Source organism: Pristis pectinata, chromosome 1, assembly GCF_009764475.1.
Source record: "Pristis pectinata isolate sPriPec2 chromosome 1, sPriPec2.1.pri, whole genome shotgun sequence".
Lineage (NCBI taxonomy): Eukaryota > Metazoa > Chordata > Chondrichthyes > Rhinopristiformes > Pristidae > Pristis > Pristis pectinata.
Window position 1 is genome coordinate 99,696,464 of NC_067405.1, and position 25,833 is coordinate 99,722,296.

Here is a 25,833-nt window from a genome sequence, read left to right on the forward strand (position 1 = left end):
CTGAGATCTAACTAAAATGTTCTTATTGGTAAATGTGCCAAAATTACTGACAGATTCAGAATGCTGAATCTTGCCGAGTTTCCCTCGCATTCCCTGAAATATGGTCTCTTGGATCCTGTGGAGGTAGGGTTGTGATTATCAAAAATGTGGGAAGACCTTTTGAAAAATTATTTCCATTTAATTTAATGTTTTTGATTATTTGTAGGTACTTTAGCTATTTTAACTAATTTTATCTATTTTTGCATTCTTTTAAAACATAAAAATTGTTCATTTCATTTTGAATAGTTTGTTAAATGTTTTTGAGTGCCAAAACTATGAAATGACCTTCACAACTTTGACAGCTGATGAAGCTGGAGTTGGGGGTGGGGTGGGGTTTTCTTGGCTGTCAAAACTTTTGGGAGGGTTCAAGGGCAGAGCTTTGTTGGGCCACCACTGGAGGCACTGCCACCTCTCAGACCAGCCACTGGAGTCCAGGGACTTCATGTCAGCAAGCCCGGCTCTCCAGATCCCACTCTGGTAATAACAGAGTGGGGAGGCAGTGGTCCATAGGATTTCGCACAATAAATGTCAAACTTTGGAATTGTGACGAACCATTCAATTTTGTACCTAATGCCACCAATTCACTTTCAGCTCCATTAACCACATTCCAATCAAATCAACACAAACTATTTGGTATATAGATGCTGCATAATGTTTAGCTGACTTTGAATCCATTTCTTTTTCCCCAAAGAAAGACTGTGTCACTTACTGATGCGTTCTCGAGGCGATTTTGTATTGAAAACTGAGTGTGTATTGTGTATATTGATAGAAGGCTCAAGAAAAGCTACTGGCATGGCAGCTGCAAGTGTGGCAAGACATTCTCCAAGCACAGGTCGCTGTCTAGACACAATACAAGAGAAAAACAATAAAGCCACTTTGTAGTCAAACAAGGGCAATTGTCTCCTGTGAAATATTAAAATGTACCAATATTCAAGAAACTGTGTTATAGCTGAAAACAGACTACAGTAATAACTCTAAAATTATGCTACAATTTTTTGATTGAAGGAACATCTTGAATCTTAACTCAAACATTTTTTAAGAAAGGTTGTAAAAACAGTGAAAAAAGTTATCTAGGAGATCATTAGAGATAAGAAGTTACAGAGATCCCACAAGTTCCTTTTCTCAATTAGACTAAGTTTCATAGAGGTCAGCATGAATATGAAGCGTTATGAAAGGGGTAATCGTGATATTCCCCCCTCCACCTCCCCCCCCCACCTCCACCCACGCCCCCCCCCCCCCCCGGTTAGCAATTCAATAGCTTTTAAGCTAATTTTAAAAACAAATAATAAAAGGTTACAAAAGCAAATCTCAACACATAAAGAAATTCCATTACACTTCAGGCAGAATCCATTGATGGGTGTGAAATAGTGATGGGTGTTTGAAATGGAATGCTTAAGGGCATGGGGAATAAGAAGGAGTCTGACTTGGATCCAGTAGATTAAAATACTGACACAGACTTGATGGAGTGAATGAGCTTTAGTGACCCTATGTTTAAAGAAAGGTAAATGACTGTGAGAGAAATTAGACCTGATGTGTCCTGAGAACCAATATTTAATTTTGACACTGGTTAACAAGTAAGTACTTGTAGTATTTATAGACTGTGTATATATCTTTATGAACTATATCTCAGTATTACCTCAATATATTGCTGCACAGCCTTCAAAGAAAGATGTCCTGTTGTTAGCTCTGTCCACTACGACCGATAGTACTTGCACCTAGGAAAACCACTGACTCTGAATTGACAAGGTTGGGATGTTGCTGCCTGTGAGAGTAACAGGAGATGGAGATCGAGGATGTAGAAACAGGAAAACCAAGTTCCCTGAGTAGGAGAAAGCACGGTGAAGATGGCAGGAAATGGACATGTAAGTGAGATATGTCAGAAAGCCCAAGGAGTATAGTGGACTCGGCCATTCACTCTTTATGTGGATGTGTGGATTTGTTGTTTTTAAGTTGAACGAGCATCACTGAGGTCCCAGTAAAGAACAGAGAAAATAGCAGGTTGATGGATGTGAGACGAGGAAGGACATAATGCTGTTGGGGTAGGAGAGCCAGAGACATGGACATCAGTGAGTTTACAGGTCCCATGGCCAACAGATAAGTTGCTTGTAAGGACATTACAAAAATCCTGAAGGGTCATTATAATTCAACAACTTTGGAAGTTGCTGAGAGAACTAAAGTGAAGCAGATTAATGCAGTGGACCAAGCGCTTGAGAGAGCAAGCAGGATGATGACCAGCAGACAGATTGTGTGGGAAGATGAGAGGCAGTTTCGCTTGGGGCACAATTCTGGGGTGCAGGCAGCCCACAGTGTTGGTAATGGTGGGGTACGATTTCATCAACAAGGGCAAGCCACGTGGGCACTGCAGTGGGGTTTGACAGAAAACCAGAGCTGATACATGAGTGCTGAAAGCTTGGGGTCATTTGTTGCACGTCTCTGGCCTTCTGTTAGCAGCAGTATCTCCTTCTCTTCTGGTGCATCACCATGCCCCTCTGTTCTCTGGCCTTTCCCGAGATCTCAATGACATTGCTGACCTTAAAAAAACTCCACTCAGTCATTTGTCAAAAATGTGAGACCCTCAGCCTCAGAAAGCGCATTCAAGTTCTTGAAGAAGCCAGTAACTAATAGAGAGTGCAGGCCCCAAATGCATTAGAAGTGGAAACCGTAATGCATGTCAAGAAGTGAAAATAGACATACTCAATGGTATTCATTGCCTATTGGAAAAGAATGATAAAGACATTAATGTTACAGAAGGAGCAACTATAAACATGCGGAAAAAGAACATGATGCATTGTTATGTGGTGGGATATGTGTCTGGAAAATTTCCAGCACCTTCTGTTTAGATGGACCAGGAAAGTGTTGTGTGCCTACTCAAGAATCACCTTGGTACGCATAGTTGAGATGGATCCGAGGGGTGAGGGTGACTAGTCGGGACAGTTGAGCCCAGTTATCTACTGCAGTTATGGGCTATGAGTGTACTGCAGTAATCATGGAATGGGCTGAATTCTCAAAGGAGTGCATAGTTAGCAGACACTTGCAGTCTAGGGTTAGATGCTGCAACTTGAATGAGCTAACTATAGGAAAAGTGAGCCAATGGCTAGGGTTAAACTATCTAAGGAAGGAAAAAAGACAGAATTGCAAAGTAGCATCTCAACAAGTAGAAGGTGTATTTCAAAAACCATTGAAGAAAAAACTTTACTCAGTAACAACTTGTCCAAACTAAATTGAGTCATCAGAAGGTTCACAAAGTGAGATAGTTATCTTCGGGAGAAGCTGGTGAATTTCCAACAGTGTGGACTGGAACATGAGCAAGGCAAATTAAAAAGTCGTTCCCAAAATTAGGAGAAGCAGTGAAGAAGAAATTGTTGAAGAAGTTGTTTCAAGCTACACTACTAACCAGTGAGAAAATGATGAAGGCACACAGTCAGGGAGACAACCCAGGGAGTAACTGCAGAATATTGTTAGTTAAGAATCTTCCACAAAATGATTCTGGCTGAAATCAATGACAGTTTCAAGGATACCACAGATAGAGAATTCCTGGCCACTTGAGATGGCCTGGAACCAGGATGCTGCATTTATTGTATTTGAATGTGAAGTGCATGTGGCATCTGCCTCACAATGGAACCATGGCCAGTCCACAGTTATCTACGCTGTTGATAGTATTGTCAAGATGAAAGATTTGACAATACTTATTGCAGGTCAGCCTATATGCATTGACAAGCTTAAAAGGTAACCAAAGTAGAGATTGTTGCCATTGATTTCATGATATTTAGTAGTGTGTCAAATAGATTGCAGAATTTTATTTGGTTATTAGAGTTGTGAGGAGTTTGTATTGAAGTTTATGTAAACTGTATACCATGTACAATATATTTAAACTTTTGGGAATATTTATGTACATGCAACTGTAAGACCAGAGGTACGTGTACCAATGGCTGAAGTGAACCCTTTAGAGATGCTAGTTACAAATTGTGAGGTGGGGTCTGTAAACAAGAAGATTAAGAAACTAATTAAAATTGGTTAATTGTGTAATTTCATACGTAAATATTTATCCGATGGCATAAATTAATACATGTAGGTAGTTGTTGGCATGGCTGTATTACTCTTGCTCGAAAAGGGAAAGCAGTGTTGGATGTATTAACTGTGTATGTACCTTTAAGGAGTCAATATGCCACATAGTACAATCTTGATACACCATGGTATATGACATTGCTGTTTAATTTGAGAATGGTTGCCTTCAATGGAGGATGTTCTGCTGTTAGCACTCTCTAGTCTGAGTGATGGTACTTGCAGCAACACAGACATTACAGCAAAAAGCTTCATTAACAGTTTTCAAATCGTGCTTCCTTTTGTAAATGTGTGTGGAGATACAATTTGGACAGAAAGAAGGCATGGTGGCTAATCCTACAGACTTTTTTTGCCCAGCTGTTCCTGTCTATTCATGATCGACCTAGTTTCCTAATGCATGGCCTGACTTGGCTCTCTTAACAGTCTCTGTCATCTACACCTGCTTGAGGTTTAACAGTTCTATTATAACAGTTTTTTAAGCTTTAAAATCTGATTGATGAGCAAATGAAGGTAAAGAGCACAGTAGAATACAATGTTCCAAACAGAATTTTTCCAGAATTACTGATGAAGTTTTCGATGGAAGTCCATGAAATGAGGTGAGGAAGAGCTACCCATTTCAGAACATGCAAAATAGTCATGAAAAATGAATGGCTGCAGATGGCTAAGTATTTGACTGAAAATGAGGAAGAAGGCAGATTACAGAAAAACTTAAGAGTTGGTAATAGTTTTCTATTGAAGTGTACAGTCCCAAGCTTTCCTTTTTAATTCCTGCTCCATGTACAGCACAGAGGTGACCTCGGAGCTTTACAATGCAGTCAGTTTGTGGCAGGGAATAAAACCAAGCCATAATTTATAAATAAACTGTTACAACACTGATATGTTAACAGAGATTCATACAACATAACAGTTTTTCAATACGTTCTAGCTGTAGCATAAGTTTTTATTTACTTATGCACACCATCTGCATCCATGACTAAGTATTCTTCAAGTTTGCAATAAACAGTGTAAGAAAGATTTACTCGAACATTGCTGCAGCAGAGTTTCCATCTATCAGGGGATGTAAAATAATGTTCTTTAAAATTAAGGCCCCTTGTGCTTCTTGTGCTTATTCTATTAGATGTAAAATATACCAAAAAGAGGAGCAAGGCCTTCCCTTGCCATCTTGACTAACACCCTTCTCTGAACTAACATCACTAAAATAATTTATCTGGGTAAATCATTATTGTTGGTCATGCTGCTCTGCTGTGTATTAACGGAAAGAAAAAAAATCATAAAAGGAAGGGAGCCAAAGAAAGAAGAGACAAAAATAGAAAATGCTGGAAACACTCATCGTCTCTGCATTTGTGGGAAGAGAAACAGAGAAAGATGCAAGTTGGTTTTCAGTAGGACAGAAGTGGGGAGAGATATGTAGAACAAAGATAGTGCCTGTATCAGGGTGAGTCAAAATGGCTTAATAAAGACAGTTTCCAGCACATTAGGCTTCTGAGTCTGTGTAATGAGTTGTTAACGGTAAGGTAATGGGACCTGGCCAGCAGGTTAGACTTATATGTACTTAGGGTAAGAGAAACTAAGCCAGCATGATATAAACACAGAAAATGGAAAAACGAAGCAGGTTAGGCAGAATCTGTGGAAGGAGAAATAGTTCATGTTTCAGATGGGGGAACCTTCATCAAAAGAGAAGAGGGAAATAAGTTTGTCTGGGCAGCGGTGAAATGGATGAAACCAAGGGAATTTTTTTGATAGAATCAACACAGGTGGCAGATGGGTAAGGTACAATGATTGTGTAATTTGTGGCTGATGTGGTTCTGGCTGACTGGGATGTGTTCAGCAAGTCAGACTCTACACAAAGGGGAAAAGAGAAAGATGGTAGATGGAAACGATTCTTATATTTACAGGAAGAAAGAACACATTATTTAAAGTTAGAGAATTCATTATTAAGTCTGGACCTGAAATGGTGACAGTTTCTCTTTCCACAGATGCTGCCTAACCTGCTGAGTTTTTCCAGCACCTACAGCTCTTTTGATTTTCAAGAGAGAAGAAACTGGCACATATCTGTCCTTTCATTTTCACAATCTCAGGCTACCTCAGGGTGTTTCACTGACAATGAAACATTTTTCAAGTGTCCTTCCTGTTGTAACACAGGAATCACAAGAGCCAATGTGTATACTGCATGATCTCTCAAAATGCAATATGTTAATGGACAGATGATCTTTTTTCAGACATTGGTAGAGGAGTAAATATTGGTAAGAACATGGTGGGTTCTCTGGCTGAATTGGTGCCTTGCAAACCTTTAATGTGTACTTGAGAGAGCAGGCAGAATTCAATCCGATGCCTCACACAAAAGACTGCACCTATGGAAGTGTAGTATTCCCTCAGTAAAGCACATGTATATTAGTGTAAATTGTCCAGAGTTGAACTTGAATACATAGGCTTCTAACACAAAAGCAACAGTATTAATCCTGAGCCATGGCTTACATCACAACAACAAAAAAAGCAGTGAGTAAACTTCAAATGTAATCCATTACTTCTGAAAAATATTGGAACATTTTGAGGATATGAAGGTGTTATATAAATCCTTTCTATGTGTTATCGTTTCTTCCTTCAGCCACATACGCCTGCAAATACTCAAATGTAACAATCCTTTGCATGTACAAGGACCAACTTCCAGTCATCTTAACTAGGCATTAATGGAGCAGAATATGTCATCAAAATCTGGCATAAAAACCACATCATATCTCTGTTATTGTAAAGTAGTCAATGTGAGAATGAGTCATTAAAACACTGTGCAAAACAATTCCCAGTCTACCGAAAGTGTTTTTTGCAACTGTGTCCTTTTATTGACAGGAGTTGGTTAAAGGAATTCTTAAAACACAAGGCTGCTTTCATGATTTTTTAAAAAATATATTCAGGTTTACAAGGTAACCGCAATTAAAAATGAGTTCAAATATCAGAGTTGTATGGCACACAGTATCTTAATAAAACAGAAAAAACTAGAGGGAATGAAACATTGCATGGAACTGAAAGAGGGCAATATTGAGACCTGACTAGAGGAAAAAAATCAGAAAGGATTAAATTGCAGACTATAACAAATTTAGGAAAGATCGAAGGAGAAAGTGGGGATGGAGGGTGGGGTGGTGTAATTGTTATGAGAATTTTCATAATGGCATGATAAAATAATGTTACAGCGAGGAATGCAACAAATAACAAGATGGGAACAATAAACTTCCACAATGGACATACAATTGTTAAACAAATTTCAATGCAGATAAGGGTTGGGTATCCCAATTTGATTAAGAAAAATAAGGAGCTTATATATTACAAATAAAGAATCTTGTTAGGGTAGGATTTCCTTTGTTAAATTGAGTAATAATATACAATTCACTACACGTCGTGACATAAGTTAATAAAGGCATTAAAAAAATCCTAAGGCTCATTGTTAATTCCTACAGGGATTGAATTGAAAAGAGAAGAAATGCAAAAGAGTGCAACCATAAGTTAAAAGAAGAATTCAGAAGAATATTCTTTATCCAGAGAGTGCTGAGAATGTATAACATACTGCCATTCAGAGTGGTTGAGTTTGGTGATCAGATAAGTGTGAAGATTATGCTAATAGAGATAGATAAGGATAGCAAAAGGAAGAAGAACATCTGACAAAGGAAGTGTGGGTGTCTGGTGTGGGGAGACCACTATTCTGTGACACAGATAAGATAAAGGAAAAGTCCATAAGAAAGAAAGACATTTCAGCTCGTTAGTGCTCTCTGCACCTCGCTGCAATAGAATTTACGCTATTGGCATTGGGTATCTCTCATGCACAGATCACACTTGAATAACTGCACATACTTGATGGCACACGCATTGTTGTTTTAAACTATGTTTACCGTAAGGCTGCTGAATGAGTGGAATATGAACAATTCAGGACAGACTGAGTAAGATTATTTTGTTGTCCGGAATGATATAAGTACTCTTGTTCCTGAACCCACCCACGCTGAAAGTTTTGCTTCTAAAATAGCAGGCAATTACAGGGCTGTTGGTCATTAGTACTTTGAATTACACTATGGTCCTGATAATGCACAATGTTCACAGTCTGAGTTGAAATCTGTTGAATCAGCTGGAAACAAAGCTGAGACCTGGCTCTGTCAAATCACATCTCCTCCCCAAACCACCCAGCGCCATCTACCCCATGTTCATTCTGTGTCCTGTTTGGAAATGGTGTCTGCCCAAGCCAAAGATGAGCAGTACTGCAAGGGTAAGGCAGCGACGGGCATTCAACTGTTTGGCCCTCGTACCCTGCACCGACCTCTGGTGTCATAGCAGTTAAACTGGAGAACTTCCCGTTGCTGTTGGAAGCCTGTCAGGGAGATCACTGAAGATTCCTGGTGGACATCGGCATATTGCTGAGATCCAGGCATGTGATTTTCTGGTTCTACCCTTTCAGTCGTACAAATTGTCTCAATAAACTTTGGTGTTACTTTGCTGCCAAAAATGAACCTACCATCAATGCTGAGCTAATTGTGATGACAGCATTGCTGATTACTTCAGAATAATATACATCTTAGAGGGTTTGTTAAAAAAATATCATATCTATGCATTGCAGAGTCTTTGCAATTTGTTGACCATAAACCTAATTAAAGTTAAAAATGATGTAATTACCTTTCCACATAAACATTCTTCCCTGTTCCCAAGGCATACAAGCTGCACAGAATCCGATAGCACGACACTTGGACATCATCCACTGTAAACACAAAACAGTATTTCTGTGAGTTTAAAGCTCTCATTAAGCAATTTCCTACAACAGTTCTAACTGAAGCAAATATTTACCAAATATGAAAATAAAATCCTTTTCACTCTACACCAATTCAGTCTTCCTAATTTTCCAATATTATTATATGAAGGCAGAACTTCTGAAACAAAAAACATTCTAGGACTCAAATACAATAAAAAAGTGCATCGTTGATTTTTTTTTGAGTAACTTGGTACACTCATTTTGCCAGGAACTAAAACAAGTAGGATGTTTCAGTTGACAATAGATTTTTGGTTTTCTGTCCATTTCCAACAAAATGCAGCATGAAAACAGTACCACAACACCAATAAAGGCAGCATCTGTAAAGACACACACATTTTGAACATTATTCCTTCTTGACATCCTTTCCACCGATGCAGCCAAAACTGTGTTACAAAATGAAATACTTTCTTACTTATTCTGTTGCATTATACTATATGCCAATATATTTATTTGTCTTTAGTTACAGGCTTTACTTTACCACAGGCAGGAAAATCTGATTGTCCTGACTCTGGCCTGCACCCCCACCCACTCAATGCCCCCCTATTTGCAATCTCAAGCTTTTTACAGAATTCCCTGTGTATGCCTTACATTAATTTCAGTACTGAGACAGAAGGTATGAATGTCAACCCCATAGCCTTATGAAATGCTAATGGCACAGCAAAAGACTACATGGCCTTTTACTGCTGTATTGCCATTCTGAAAGAGTTTTTGTTTTAATGATTCTATTCTACTGATCTTTCTACACATAATTTTCACAGCGTAACATATTCACTGCTCTTGCAAGTTACATTGGATTCTGCCTCCACCATCCTTTCTGAAACAGTATTCCCATGATTAGGAAGTTGATGTCAAAGAGTCACAGAATCATAGAGTCACAGAGTCGTACAGCACAGAAACTGGCCCTTCAGCCCATCACATTCATGCCAACCTTTTTTGCCCATCTGAATTAATACCATTTGCCTACATTAGCTCTGTTCTCTCTTCTTCTGTCTTCCATTGGGCAGATGATATAATAGCTTGAGAACACATACCACAGGCTCAAGGATAGCTTCTATCCTGCTATTATAAGACCCTTGAACGGACCTCTTACATGATAAAGATGGACTCTTGATCTCTCAGTCTACCTCGTCATGGTGCTTGCACTTTATATGTCTCTCTGCACTGTATTTCCTCTGTAACTGCAACACTATATTCTGCATTTTGTTTTGTTTTCCTTTTGTACTACCTCAATGTACTTACGTATGGAATGATCCCTCTGGATGGCATGCAAACAAAAGTTTTTCACTGTATCTCAATTTGTATCTGATTCCACCATCTCCTGTGGCAGCAAGTTCCAGATATCAACCGCTCTCAGAGTAAAAAAACTTTCTCTCAAATCCCCTTTCAAACTCCTTCCCTATGCCCTCTTGTTTTTCTTAGTGCCCTGCCATTTAATGTATATGTCCTACCTCTATCTGACTTCCAAAAATGCATCACCTTGCACTTGTTGGGATTAAATTCCATCTGTCAACACTCCACTGAATTTTCCATCCAGCTTGTATCCTGCTGTAGCCTTAGACAATCTTTCTCAATACCCACAACACCACTGACTTTTGTTTCATCCACAAACTTACTAATCACACCTCTTACATTCACATCCAAGTTATTACTATATATCACAAACAACAAAGCTCCCAGCACTGATCCCTGTGGTACACCACTAAAAAGCAATGCGTAAGACAAAATTTCCACTAACCTTGCCTTTGGTGCTTTTGTTGATCTTCAGTTGATACCTGGTTACTGGCACATTGAGATTTCTTGTTTTATTTTATCAAACTTCCTCAAAATTTTGAACATGTATTTAATCATCTCTTAACCAATTTAGTTTTATAGACAAAGGACAAAAAACTCCTGTCACTTCTCTCCCCACACAACTTAATATCACCTTGTCTATCTACAGCCTTATCTTCACAGCACCAAAAACGTAGTCGGTAAACTTGCTGGTACCACTAAGATAGGTAGGAAAAAAACTATGAAGAGAACACAAGGAGGATGCAATGGAATGCAGTATCAATCTTCTTATTTAAGGATGTTAAGGCATGAGAAACAGTTCAAAAAAAGTTTATCAGACCAATCACCTGGAATAGGGAGAGTGTTTTATGATAAAATGTTGGATTGGCTAAGCTTATATCTGCTGCAGGTTAGAAGAGTGAGAGATAATTTGACTGAAACATACAAGATCATGAGGGGTCTTGGCAGAGTGCATATGGACAACATGTGCCCTCTGTGGGAGTACCTGGAACCAGGGGGGGTCACTGTTTAAAAATAAGTGGTTGCCCATTTAAGACAGGGGTAAGGCAGTTTTTTTTCCCTTAAAGGACAGTGTAGGCAGAGTTTTTGAGTATTTTTAAGGAACAAATTCTTGATACGGGGGTGAAAAACTACCACAGTTAAGTAGAAATAAAGGGTTGTGGTTACAGTTGGGTCAGCCGTGATCTTATAAAATTGCAATGCAGGTTTGAGGGCTGAGTGGCCTACTCCTGCTCAAATTTCTATGCTACGGAAGTAAATTGGCTAATCCTGCACTTAATGTGCAGGAGGTGCTCTAAAAACAATGGTAGGTGACACAGAGTTGTTAATGTGGAAGTCATTGAGCAACCTGTGGCATGGAAGGGATATTTCGTGAATAGTGCATAATAATTCCTGAATGATTCATTGAGAGCTTTGCAAAAACTTTAATTTCTCCTCAAGTTTCATGCATTTGGTGTATCCACATTTTAATTACTCATTAAGCATCACAGAGTTTTGTCTGCCTTGACTGTCCAATAATCCTCTCAACAGTTTGTTAGTTGATACTAGTGTTTATCAATCACCCTGACCCAGAAAGTGAGCAGTTAAAAATGTAGAATCACATTCGATCAGGTAGTGAATTTTTGTTGTACATTTTAAAAATGTCTGATTTATAAAGGTTATCTTTGTCTACTTTTTCTTCCTCCCACTTTTGATACTCTCTTATAACGCAACCTGAATTTTCTCCTCTTTGTTTCTCTATCTACACTTAATATGACCCTAATTTACCTTCCTCTCATGGCTAACCTCTGGGTTCTTAAATCTCAGTGGCCAAGATAAACTCTTCAACGTGTTCTGAGTAAATGCAGCATCCTAAAACATCAGCTGTATTTCTCCCTCCATAAATGCTGCCTATCAGGCTTAGTATTTCCAGCAGTTTTTGTTTTTATTTCAGATTTCCAGCATCAGCAATATTTATCTATTCACTGGATGGTAAAATTGTTCACCAAAGTTTCTCAGGTCCCATTGCTCTCTCTGTGCTACAGTAAGCTTACTTTCTCAGCAACTTACAGCATTTATGAGCTCAGCGGTGGGGGAAAGTCTAACGAATCTGAAATATCTGCCCCATAAAATGCCAACCTACTGTTCTAACTACCTTCTCTTTCTGTTTTCACTCAACGCAAACTAATGGTTGCAAATAAAAGTCAAGTTAAAGTCTACACGAGGTAATAAAGATGCTTATATCTTTACACTATGTTGATGAACCAGGCTACTCACAGATTATGTCGGTTCCAAACTGATGTTGACCAATGTGGTCAAAAGTGATGTTAGCACAGTAGCAGAACTACAGTTGTGTAATTGATATTCTGCGTAACTCCCTTCAGTTGAGATCGTGAATGCGTGAATTTTCCCAGTTTCAGATTTTCCAGTGTTTTTTCCAGATCTTCTGCTGCATTTTCAAAGAATGACCGCAGACCAGCTTTTACCAGCTCTGAGCCAGACTTCATAACAGTCCTGGAATGCACAATGGACAAAATGCACAAACCGCCCATTTCCAATGAGGAGGCAAAACAAGTTTATCTTAAAAAGTTTGGAGGAGGTGAATAATGAAATGATGAAATATGAGAAAAAATGTTGCAGCTACCTGGGGTCCAGAGTACGTGCCAAAATATGTAAACAGTTCACCATTGTTCCAGAATCGGTACCTATAGAAGTAATTAAACATCTTAAGATTATATTATTAATTTATGCAAATATTACTGTTATTTTAAATGTTGAAACCCCAATCAGGACTTTAGCATTTTAGTAGGCTATTTTTAACTTCACTTCAAATAGGCAAGAAGTATGCAGAATATGCAGCTGCAATCCTAAGGTAGTACCAGTTGGTTAATGCTGTATCCTTAAAATGTCCTTAGTGAGTAGCAGGAGCTGAAGAGCTGCTCTGTTGCTGGATGGGGATGGGGAAGAAATCTGCTGGCTTTCATATAGCTGTCCAGGTGTCAGGCGTGTTGCTTGGCAAGAGTGGTTGTAGACCTTATTTGTAGGTTTCCAAAGTTCTCTCCTGCTTCCCCAAATCCAATAAAAGTCAAAAGCTTTTGGGATTAGTCTGAGACCGGCTTCCATCTCCCTCTTAACAGCTGCTAGTTATACTTGATACAAATAAGCATAGCACACACTTAGTTTTTTCTACCTATAAATTCCAACAACTGTGGGATGATCCAATGCTTGATTCATGCTCAAGCATTGACCTGTCAAACACAGGATGCAATTCTGCGCTTCCATTAATAGGTTCATCTAAATATTACATCAAATAGCTTTTGGATGGCAATGGGATGATTACCAATCAGGAAGCCTATTTAATACTATATATGCGCACACACAAAACACTGTGGTGTTGTTAGTCAAGAATAGTTGGGTGGCCCCTTTTTTGACTGCAGCAATGAAGTGTTGAGGCCTAATTAGTTTTAATAATCCTGTTTAATTTCTAGAAATTAGCAGTCTTTATTCTCAAAGCTATATTTTTAAGGAGATGTCAAATCTAAAATATCAAGATAGTTTGGTCCTAGAGGCACAGACACCAGATTACTTTGGATATCATCTACCGACAGAAGACTGAACATATTTTGCTCTATCCTGAGGAAGCCATCCTTCAGATTAACTTCATAAATGCAGAGTCAGGTTCAGTTTGGTGAGCATATTTATGCCAAAATGCAAATAAATAACACAGCATAAATATAAATGACAAGATGGGTTGGACTACCACCTAAAAGCACAGATTTTCTTCAAACACATTTTCTTTAATGTAGAAGGAAGGAACACGTTGGCTTCATTTCCTTTTTCCTGGAGATCTGTTAGAGGCAACTTTCAGGAAAAAAGGGGATAATGGAAATATATATTCAGATGATCCGAGGGTTTTGGTAGTAGAAATAACATGAAACATACTAATTTAACAATAGGATGGGTTGCAACCAATTCACACAAGCACTAGCCCCACTGCTGTATTCACAGGACTGATCTTTAGCTACCCCAGCCTTGATGCAATTGAGATAATATTCAGATAGTAAAGACTCTAAGGAATGCTGCTTACCAAAGAGTGAGATCCTGTGTCTGACTAGGGCTGCAAGTTTGCAGAAAATACTAGATCAGGAAAGAATAGAAAAGGAAAAAAGGTGATGGAAATACATGGTTAGAGAAATATCCTCTATTATTGAACCATTAATGATAAGAACAGTAAAACAAGCATATTTCGAGATTAAAGATTCTAATATATTTAAAAAGCTCCCACTTTCATGAAATTAAGACCAAAGCAATAAAGTTGGAAAAGTGCTAAGTATCTTTCAAGGTGAAGATTCTTAAATTTGGATTCACTAATTATTTGATGAACAATGGCTTCCTCTTATTACAGAACAATTTTAAATATAGTCAGCATTTTGTACACTTGAACATTATTGCCATTTCACAACATACGAGTTAGAGTCAAAGTATCAGCTTTTTGCTTAGGATGCTTTCATATTCGACAGGCAAATCTTTCAACCTGGGACAATGATGTAAATCTCCCAGTATCAGATCAGATGTTCATGAAAAACCCAGCCTGAGATGGCGCCACGATAGTGCAGCTAGTAGAGCTGCTGCTTCACACCTCCAGTGACCCAGGTTCAATCCTGACCTCCAGCACTATCTGTGCTGAGTTTTCACATTCTCTGTGTGACCATGTAGATTTCCTCCAGGCGCTCTAGTTTCCTCCCACATTCCAAAGACGTCCAGGTTGGTAGGTTAAGTGACCAGGGTGAATTGGCCCCAAGTGTGTAGGTGAGTGGTAGAACCAGGAGGGAATTGATGGGAAAGTAGGGACAACAAAATTGGATTGGTATAAATGGCTGCTTAATGATTGGCGTGTACTCCAAAGGGCTGAAGGGACTCTTCCTGTGCTGTATGACTCTATTTTCCATTCCATTAACTTCAAAAAAAAGTCCACAGGCCTTTTGACTCTTCCCAATTCCTGTCTGAAGAAAGTGGTCTTTTGCAAACCCACCCCATTGTTTCCTATCCTTCAGTTAATTTCTTATACATTCCCTTAATTAATAACCTTTCAAATGAACCTTAATGGAAATCTTTTATAAAGTTATGACAACGTGCGAGCTTTGCCACACCTTGCCAGCATTTCCTTTTCTTTATTGGATGCATATCCACTGCTACTGAGACTTTTGGTTGGAGAGGATAGGAAGTACATACAGTGATTCTTGAAGTATTCATCAATCAACGGAAGCAGAATCTGGAAGAGAAATATATTAAAGATTACTTCTCCCAAGCAATGATTCTTAATCTCTTGCACTTTGTTCAAACTTTATTACACCAATAATTGTCCATTAACCCTTAATGAAATATAACATGGATAATAATGCCTCAGCAAATCCAAGTTCTTAACAATACAGTTCAGTCGATACTGTAGCGACTCACCGTCCGGGTGAGCGAACCGGCTCGGCAGTCGGGTCGCATGGCGTCAGAGCGGCGAGGCCCAAGATGGCGGCGGGCCTTCGTCTTCCCCGAGCGACAGGGAGAACTCGCGCGCAGGAAAGACTTGATGACGTAGCATATACGTCATTGCCGGTGGCATTGGGCGGGAACAGTCTCCCTTAAAAGGCCCACGCAAGGCGGGAAAATAAACCAATTCTTGTTTGGCAATCCTTTGACTAGCGTCTTGTTTTATTTCGCGGTAGCAACCGCTACAATACTTTGACATGAGCTGAATGAATTGAGAAAGTAACTGATGAAGAATGTGAGTGGTTTTTCACATGAAAGCAATTTGACCAAGCTTTGTTTTATTGGTGTGCAACGTGCAGTTTGTTGGGTAGCTATTCCACATGGTGTGTTGAAATGGATTACATTCTGAGGTTGAAATGTATCATGATAATAAAAATGTGGAAAGAAAGCTTTGCACTTAAATTGCACTGCTCAGAGTCTCAGGATGCTTCAGAATTTTACAGCCAGCAAAGCACTCTGGGAAATACAGTTATTGTTGTAATGTAAGAATCATGGCAGCCAATTTGTGCACAGTAAGCTTCCACAAGAAGCTCTGATGGCAGACAATTTGCCTGGTGACGTTGCCTGAGGGACACCACAGATAATGCCCCTGCTTTTTTTTCATAAGTTTCTGTGTTCATCTGAGAGGCAAACAGAATCTTGTTTTTGCATCTCGCCCAAAAGATGCATCTCTGAAAGAGCAGTACCTTCTCTATTGTGGTACATAATCTTATTTCTCAAAGGTGGGACTCAATGAACTCAGTTACAGCTAACACTGAATTTTACAGTTTTCTTTGATATGTACCATGCTGTATCTGCTGTATGGATCCTATGATGTATTTACTTCAGAGTAATGGCTGGTGCAGGATGAGTTCTCATTAGGCAGCCTCTCATTTATATCAAGTGGCTAGAATGGCAATTCTCCCACACATTTATGCACGTGCAAACTGCTCTTCGCCCTCAATCGACCAGCATCCTTATGACCAGGTTGACCATTTCACAGGACTTACACTCCATGCATTATCAAGCTCAAACATTTTCTTCATTTGCATCATTTCTTTGAACCCTGCTCTTGAATTGCATTGTAGCTTTAACACTACTATTTCCAAGGATGCAGTTCGATGCAAGTTTATATTTGCGTTGGAACTGGCTTAGGTCTTCTCCTTAGGGGTACTTACCCAAAACTTTGTTTTGTTACTTCTCATTATGTTCCACAATACCCATCCATTCTTTTTATAAGTTCTCCTACACCTGCTCTCACTCACTCTGTTTCACCCTTGTGAAGTATCTAGGAATATTATTGCATTTGGAGTACTGTGTACACTTCTGATCACCACACTACAGGAAGGATGTGGTAGCAATCTCTATTGTGCAGAAGAAATTCACCAGGATGTTGCCTGGAATGGAGGGCTGTAGTTATAAGGAGAGATTGGCTGGGATGGGTTTATTCTCACCGAAACAAAGGAGGCTGAGGGGTGACCTTATAGAGGTTTATAATATTATGAGGGGCATAGATAGGATTAATAGTCAGAGCTTTTTTTCCAGGGCAGAGGAGTCTACAACTAGAGGGCCCAGGTTTAATGTGAGAGGAGAGAATTTTAAAGGAGATCTGAGGGGTAGTTTTTTTCCACACAGAGGGTGGTAGTTATCTGGAACGAGCTGTCTAAGGAGGTGGTAGATCAATCAAACACCTTGCACTTTTTAAAAACAAGCTGCCTATAGTGAAACCACAAGCTTCAGAAAGTATGGCTTTGATTGGATAAAATGCCCTGTCAATCACACCTGTGGAGACTGCATGACTGTAACAAATTGGGACCAATTTTATAGATTTAATTAATATATGTAATTATTGGAAAAATAATTTTTCTGATCTTGGAGACTGCTTTCTATCAGTTCCACTTCCTTTCAGTTTTGTTTACTGCCAAGACCTTGCTGTCATTTCTGTTAAAAGTCCTGACCCATCACCAATTCTATGGCTGATGCATTTATATCTCAATTTGCTCAGTTAAAAATAAAACTTTATGAAATAATGAGTGAATAAGAATTGCTGTCAATAGCTTCAAACAAAAATATTTGTTAAATGTTCCCTTTTGAGTAACTGGGTACTAATTGTTAATAGGAATTGGTGACAAGTTGCTAGATTTTGCTGACACTGAAAATGCAACACATCTATTGGGAAAATAGAAAGTTCTTTAGTAACCCTTTGTAACATCACGCACCTTGGCAAAAAACTTTATCTCCTGCTCGTGAGATCTGTCTGCTTTACCACTACTGACAATGGCCTCTGTGAATACAAAAATAAATTATTTAATCACAGGGAGATGTTCATCAGAAATTAAAAAGTTATAGCCCAAGTGCATCAGATTCAAGAAACTTTTGAAATGTATAAAATGGAGCTCAAACTCTTCTGCAATAAAATAAATGTCACCCATTAGTTCAAACAGCTATGCTTCTAATGAATAGACAATTTATGAGTCTATCAAAGAAAGCAGAGCCTCTCCCCCTTAGGGATTGGGTCAAATGTTTCAGAAATCTATTTTTAATAGCTGTTGAGTTCTCAGTTGCTGCTCTGGCATTGTGGATACCAGCTACATCTACAAATTAGATGTTAAATAAAATGGAGGTTGAGTCTGCCCCTGTGGATCTTCTCAAAGTGGATTATGCTTAAAAAGTACCCACAGTCTGGGAGCAATTGTTGTTCATCTCAGAGCTAACTGTAATCCTGCCATGGTAAAATCTAGGATGTCAAATTGAATAAAGAGGGTTGATTTTTTTCTCAACAATTTACAATCCTCTACTTGTGCTAATTTTCCATGCAAGCTATAATTTCATTGGTGAAAAATTAATTACGGAAAAGAATTTGGATTCTTTTGTCCTTTTGGTTGAAAGAGGAATTTTCTCAGTAAAGAAAGGTGGGGAAAAATCCAGTTCGAAAATAAACATTCTAGAAACATTTAACATGCAATACATTAATCACACATCATTTGATCGTATATTAAAAGTATAGCATCAACAATTCACTGTTAACAATATTTCATATATTCAGTGTTTCAAAACAAACATAAATACCAACATGCACAAATAGGTTTAAAAGCAAAAGATGTGGGGGTGGGGTGGGGTGGAACACAACCTTAACATCAGCTACTTGCAGGAAAACTAATCGGTGAGCAATTCAAATCTGCCAGAGCTGCCTGCTTTCCAATGTAACCTGCTGTCGTAACCAGGTAGTAAGCACATCCACTGAGGGCAGATCCTTTCTTATGGACATGTCTGATCCCTCTGACATCACCCAGATCAGACTACAGTTTTAAATTTAATTGTCTGAGAAAAAAATCTAGAGTATCAAATTCCTCTTGAGAAATCAAGAGGGCTGATTTCTCTCAATAATTATCAATCTGCTATTTTTTTTTAAACTCTGCTTGTAGATTAAGGGACAGGAATATTCCTCTGGATCCACGATGAAAAGTTAAATCTCCTTTGTGACGGGTGAGAAGTTGACCAATGTGATTTCAGTGCGGGCCTGACGTTAGCACTGCCTCACCACGGTACCTAGACCGGCTCACCAGATATGTACACAGTATTGATTCAGAGCTGTAATTCAGTTCTATAAACTGGTATAAATCTTTGTGCAGTGATAACTTATTAAATACTTCTGTTGTAGACAGTAACAACAAAGATGAAGAAAATGAGTGGGAAGGAAAAATCACGTACCTAAATGTGCTATAAATTCCTGAGCCGAGTCGACACATTTTAGCACCCTTACCAGGAATTTATAAGCAAATCGCTTCTCAAAAGAAGAGGAATCCAATTCCATATCTTTCAGGCCTCTGCAAACGTATCATAATGATCAAAGTGTTGGGCTATGCAATGTTTAATACTGATGACTTCAAAAATGTATTATTATTGTCCAACATCACACTAACTCTATACTTAACGCTCGATACTTAATTTCTCACACTGGCTAAGCAACTTCTGTGTCATCCTTTGTAATAGTCAGCAGACTGTAATAATGAGAACATAAGAAACAGGAGCAGAAATAGGCCACATGGCCCCTTGAGCCTTCACCATTCAATAAGATCACAGTTGATCTGACCTTGGCCTCAGCTCCACATTCCCCAGATCACTTAGATTCTCTATAGACGAAAAATCTATTGCAGTCTCGAATGTATTCAATGATTCATCTTCTACAGATCTCAAGGGTGGAGAATTCCAAAGATTCACAACCCTCAGAAAATAAATTTCTCCCCTTATTCTGAGATTATGACTCATGTCTAGATTCAGCATCTCAAAGATGTAATTCAGTTCTACAAAATGGTGCAAGTCTTTGTGAAGTGCTAACTTGCGAAATGGACATTTCTGTTGTAGATCTTTATTTGTGCTACAAATTCCTGAGCCAATTCAGCATCTCAGTATCTGTTAATCTCCCTCAGGATTCTTTTGTGCTTCAATAAGATCACCTCTTTTTATTTTAAATTCTAATGCATATCTGTTCAAACTGCTCTCAACTTTTCCTCACAAGACAACCGATTTATACCACAAATCAACTTGGTGAACATTCTCTAAACTGCCTCTAATGCAAGTATATTGCATTAAATAAGGAGCTCATTAAATAAGCTCTTTAAATAAGGATCTTAAAACTCTACACAGTAGTCCAGGTGTGGACTAACCAATGTCCTGTACAGCTGTAACAAGACTTCCTTACTTTCATGCTCAATATCTCCTGCAGTCAAGACCAACATCCTAATTGCTATCCTAATTGCTTTCCTAATTACTTTTATTGGATCTACTTCCTAACTTTCTGTGTTTCATGTATGAGGAAACCATGCTCCCACTTGCTGAGTTCTAGCAAGCTCATCCATTACCTAGACACTGCATAGCCATTCACTTGGAGGAACTTGAATAGCTCATGAGCCTTATCACGATCACGGGCCTTCTCCTTGGCAGTCAAGGTATCATAAGGCATAAGAGGGGTTTGGCTGCCTCCACCTAGTTCAGGGTAGAAACAAGCTGGTTAATTTGTAGTACTGATCATGACTTGTTTATCAAAAAGCAAGCAATACAACCTTCTTCCTGACAAATTATTCACAGGAATACAGCAAAACTACAGTCAGAAAGAAAAAACAATGGAATTTCAAAGGATGTTCATTTTCATAGCACCTTCCACAATTCCAAGATGTCGCAACAAGCTTTACAACTAATGAGGCATTTTGCAGGGTAGTCCTATTCTGCCATAGAAAGTGGAGTAGCCACAAACAGCAATGAATTATATGGTCCAAAGGGAGCTGTGGGATCTTCAGTGTCCACCTAAGAGGTTAAAAGTTTCACTGGAATAATGGTACCACCAACAGGACTGCAGTCAAACCAGTTGTGAAATTTGGGAGTTGTGAAAGAGTTGAGGAATCTCAGGTTATTTTCTATGTTTCTGAGTATTTCAAAAATACTATTTCAATGCCTTTCAATTTCTCGAATTCTTTGGGTAAAATTACATCCTCTGTCACTGACAATCGAAGCACAAAACAGGAGCCCCTGCACACTAGATTCCACTTCCAAAAACCAGTTCCATTTAAATCAATGATAACAAATTTCGAACACAGAGTTCTAATTACAGCTGCAATTGCATATTTCAGCATGAGTGACTGAAGGCAAATTTCTATCCCCCCCTCCCCAACCCTTGTCTTTATTATGCTAAAAGAATCAATACATATAATGATCAGTCAGTATAAAACAGTTCAAACGCAATTGTTGTAAGGCATCATCCTGAAACAATAATTTTGTTCGCTCTTGACAGATGCTGTCTGACCTGCTGAGGGTTTTCAAAATTTTAAGTTATTACTTCAGATTTCCAGCATCTGCAAATTTTTGCCTTCAAAATTCACTGAGACTCACCTTTGCTTTCTAATTCAGTTTTCCTCTTTTTGGCCCAAATATTATAATAGTTTTCTGCCATGAGCTCTGTCATTGCCTGGGTAAGAAACCAACAGCAACATAAGGTTTTCATTGCATTACTTATTAATTTTGACGTAGGAGCAGACTGACAATTCTCTTTAGTCCATGTGATTAAAGAGAGACAAAATATAAAAAGATAAATTAAAGCTACTACCTAAAGTATGCTCTAACAGGTTGTTGATCTCTTATGAAGAAGCAACATGAATAAAAGATATACTGTATGCACATCAGCCTCTGTAGGCATGTACATGTACACTTTGTGGGGAAAAGGCAGGAAGATCCAGGTGTTCATAACATTTAGCCAGGTAAATAATGGCATGACATGAGTGCAAATCTGGCAGATCCTTCTGTGTTCTGATGTTTGACTCAGCACATGGTTCATCTCCATTGATTTCAATGGAGAATAGTTGAGAATGTTCAAGTTAAATGTTGACATTTTTGTTTTTTTAAAGTAATTTGAGAGTATTTAAATATCATGAAGCCCTTTCAAATGTACTTAAGCTTTTTTTTACATTTCTCAATATTGAAAGAACTTGATTAATATTGTAATATTTTTTAAATATCAGAAACATTCAGAGTGTTGTGACAACTTTAATAATAGACATAGCTTAGTGGAAAGTCAAAAGTTTTTCAGCAGCTTGCTATAGACCTCAGGTGACAAGAGTGCAGGTACCTCCACTGTACATGGACCTGCAGCTGAGGTTGGTGCTGATTTGACACTCACTTCTTACTGGGGGAACTACATGAGGAAAGTGCAATCTGTTCCTGTGGGTCAGTGGTAAACACAGGGAGGTGTTGGTCTGCAATGAGCATGGGGAGGGGAGGGGAGGAGTCTGTGGGGAGTGCAGTGGTGAACATGGGAAAGGGTGTCTGTGGTGAGTACTGGGGTGATCTGAGGTGAGCTTGAAGGTCCTAAGCAAGGGATGGGGCAGGATATGTAGTAAGCACAGGGACTTTTTTTTTGGTGGTGGGGGCGGGAGGAATATGTCAGTGGTTAGTATGGGATGGGAGGGATCTGTGGCGGCATGAAGTAGGGGATCTTTTGCAAGTACAGTCGGGGTGGGGAGCCTGTGGTGATCATGTTGTCGGTGTGTATGGGGGGGGGAGTCTGTGGCGAGAACGGGGGGGGGGGTGTTTATGTCAAGCCCGTGGTTGCAGGGGGAGGGTTCACACCGAGCGTTTGGATGCAGTCATTGTCGAGTACAAGGAACAGGATGTGGGCGGATGTGAGTACTGGGAAGGCAGGGCAGGTGTACTCTGTAGTGAGCAGCACACTGCAGTTCCTCGATCACTAACCAGAAGCAGTAATAATGAGAATTGTGAGATCTATTTTGGCACTGATCACAAATAAGTCCCTGCATCTTTATTAAGTTCCTTCTTCTATATCCCTGCCCCTCTCTGCATCTTAAAACCTGTTCATCTTTATTATTCCTGATTTTAGGTGAAAGGCTATTGACATAAAGCATTACATCTGTTTAGTGATGGTGAATGGGGGATAAATATTGGCCAAAGAATCGTGCAAGCACCTGCTCTTCTTTGCATCCATCTATCAGAGCAGAAAGGGCTTAGTTCATCTTCTCAGCCAAAAGATGGATCCTCCAACAGTGCAGCCCTCCCCATCTACTGCACCAGAGTTTGTGCTCAAGTCTCTGGTTAACTTATGTGTTAAGCAGGTGAGTGGACACTAGGAATGAAGTTTCTTGATAACCATCCCACTGATCAAAAAATGATGGGACAATTAAAAATCTGGCTGTAAAGGGCAATCTTCAAAAAAAAGTTTTCAACTTCAAAAGGAAAAAAAAACACAATGGGGTTGATACTAGTGTTTAACAGGCAGAGAAGAGAATTGTACATGGCGGCCTGAATCCATCTATAGACCAGCATGGACTATTCCACTATCATTGGCTGAAAACTGAACTAAACACTGGAATAATCAGCTTCACTCTTGACCCTCTCAGAGACTAAGAGATTATTGATCAAACAGCTGAAGATGTGTGAATGCATTGACTTGAGCAACAATATCCTTGGATTGTGATAACTAATCTCCAAGAAGCACAATCATTTGTATGTCAGGAATGACCTTAACCACTTTAGTATTTTCCCCGACCTTAGCTGAGCTCAGTTTGTTAATGGTGGTATACACTTTTGAAAGGTGCAGTTTTATCCTTTTGGGCGTTCAGCTCTTATGTCCATGTCTAAAATCAAGATTGGTCTTCAGCCAAAATGGTCAAGCAAAACCTGGAACGAAACCTGATAAATAGGTACAAAAGACATTACCAGTGATGACTTCCCCCATGCTTTTCTGCTAAATGGGGAAGAGATTAACACAGTGGTAAATGGAGGTTTGGATTTATTATGTTTACTGTGAAGAGCATACACTGAACAACATTCCGCACTGTTGGGTAATCACTAGTGATTCCAATAAGATTGAAATAGTTTAGTTAGGGACAGTTGGTTTTGGTGTACAAGCCCCATCACCTGCTTCTACACGACACATGGATGACCAATAGACCAAAGCAAAATAAATTAACCAGTATTAATACCCATTCCAATTTGACTTCACAAAGTGAAACTGTCTCTTCTGGATTGCATCAAGCATACTGTGCAAATTCTAATAAGCAATTTACTGCACTCACTAATTTATTGGGATTAGGACTTGAGCTTCCCTGGTTGAGAGCAAATATTTGCAAATGAAGAGCAGATTATTTTGAAAATTTTCCCATCAAGCACCTTTGTTTGAAAATTATGGTGGATGAAATCTTAATTACAGCGTAGAGTGATGTCTAGTTTGAACAGCAATTTATATGAGAAGGTGAGGAGCAGATGGTTACCGAAGGTAAATGTCAAAGTCTAATCAAATGTCACTAACCTGATTCTCTCTGGAGAGCAAAGCATTTGACAAGTCAACTGGAACAGGAGTGTATCCCCCTGAACTCTGCAAGAGATAATTCAAGAACTTATCACCACAAATAAAATGGCATTTTTATTCTAAATTTGAAACATTTATATTAAAGGCCTTCAATATGGATTACTTAGTAAAAATATTTAAGCTAATAATGACACAGGAGGCTGCCATTCAGCTCACTGGATCCATGCTAGTTCCCAGAGAAGAAATCCCATTAATCCCATTTCCCCCTCTTTTTATTTTCCCCGTACCCACACTACTTAATTTCTCACGCAACCCCATCAACTCTCCTTTAATTCTTTTTGCCATTAACTTCCACCAAGGGGTAATTTACAGTGATCAATTAAAATAGCAGCACGTCATTGAGAAGTGGGAAGAAACCAGAGCGACTGGAGGAAACTCACTCAGTCATGGAGTGAACCTGCGAACTCTGCACTGACAACACCAGAGGTCAGGGTCAAACCCTTGCCCCTGGTCCTATGACACATCTGCTTCATTTACTACACTTGCCATCAGTTGTATGAAATGAAACAGTCTTTCATGCAGTAATGTACATTTGCCCCTAGATTTGCAGGCAGGCAGGTGAATACAGGGAGGCTTGAAACAGCTGAAAACCTGGTAAGGCTGGGAATGAGGAGGAGCTGCCAATATTAATCATTATTTATCCTTCGACTTCCTGCAAAGCAGATGGCCAAATTGACAGGATGGTCAGGTGCTGCGTGGAAAAACACGGAGGGAGACCACAGAAGGGAATGGTTCCAGGCAATTGGGTGGAAGGAAAATTACACTGACCAAGATCATGACATGATTAGTGAAAGATATCAGGACTCTGGTGGAAGGGGGAGGTCCAAAATACCAAGGGAGTTAGTGACGAGGGAAACAAGGAGAGAAATATCAAGATCATTATGGGTGGCCAAAGGTTTCACTGAGTGACTGGGGTAAAACTTCTGCCCTACTTAATGTGGAACTACCAGTTCTCACCTTTCCTTCAATTCTGGTCTCTCAACTCTGGGAAAGACACGGACATATGCAGCATCTTCAGGATTTAAATCAACCACATAGTTGCACTGTGGGGCACCTGGATGGAACAAAGTCTGCTACTGGAGAAATACCAACAGGTTCATTCTTTATCTTTAATCTCACCATTTGTTGCTTTCCCATTTTGTAGTGTTAACATCAAGGCTATTACATCAGATTAATTTGGGAAGATGCATTGGTCCAATTGCATAATGATTTAGAAAGATAACAGATATACACTAATGAAATCTTGAGACAGCAGGAGCTTGCAGGTGGCTGATAAATTAATTCA

At 39.1% G+C, this 25,833-nt stretch overlaps 1 protein-coding gene across 1 annotated transcript in view; it reads right to left on the reverse strand.

Annotated features, from left to right (window-relative positions):
- The window catches only part of ryr3 (ryanodine receptor 3), a 266,715-nt gene that overhangs the window by 93,066 nt on the left and 147,816 nt on the right, over positions 1–25,833 (reverse strand). Inside the window, 12 exon segments of the mRNA XM_052015084.1 lie at positions 749–879; positions 8,752–8,833; positions 12,431–12,489; positions 12,491–12,667; positions 12,798–12,858; positions 14,241–14,290; positions 15,304–15,425; positions 17,893–17,957; positions 19,385–19,500; positions 20,536–20,659; positions 21,560–21,635; positions 24,489–24,554. Coding sequence (XP_051871044.1) covers positions 749–879; positions 8,752–8,833; positions 12,431–12,489; positions 12,491–12,667; positions 12,798–12,858; positions 14,241–14,290; positions 15,304–15,425; positions 17,893–17,957; positions 19,385–19,500; positions 20,536–20,659; positions 21,560–21,635; positions 24,489–24,554 — 1,129 coding nt within the window.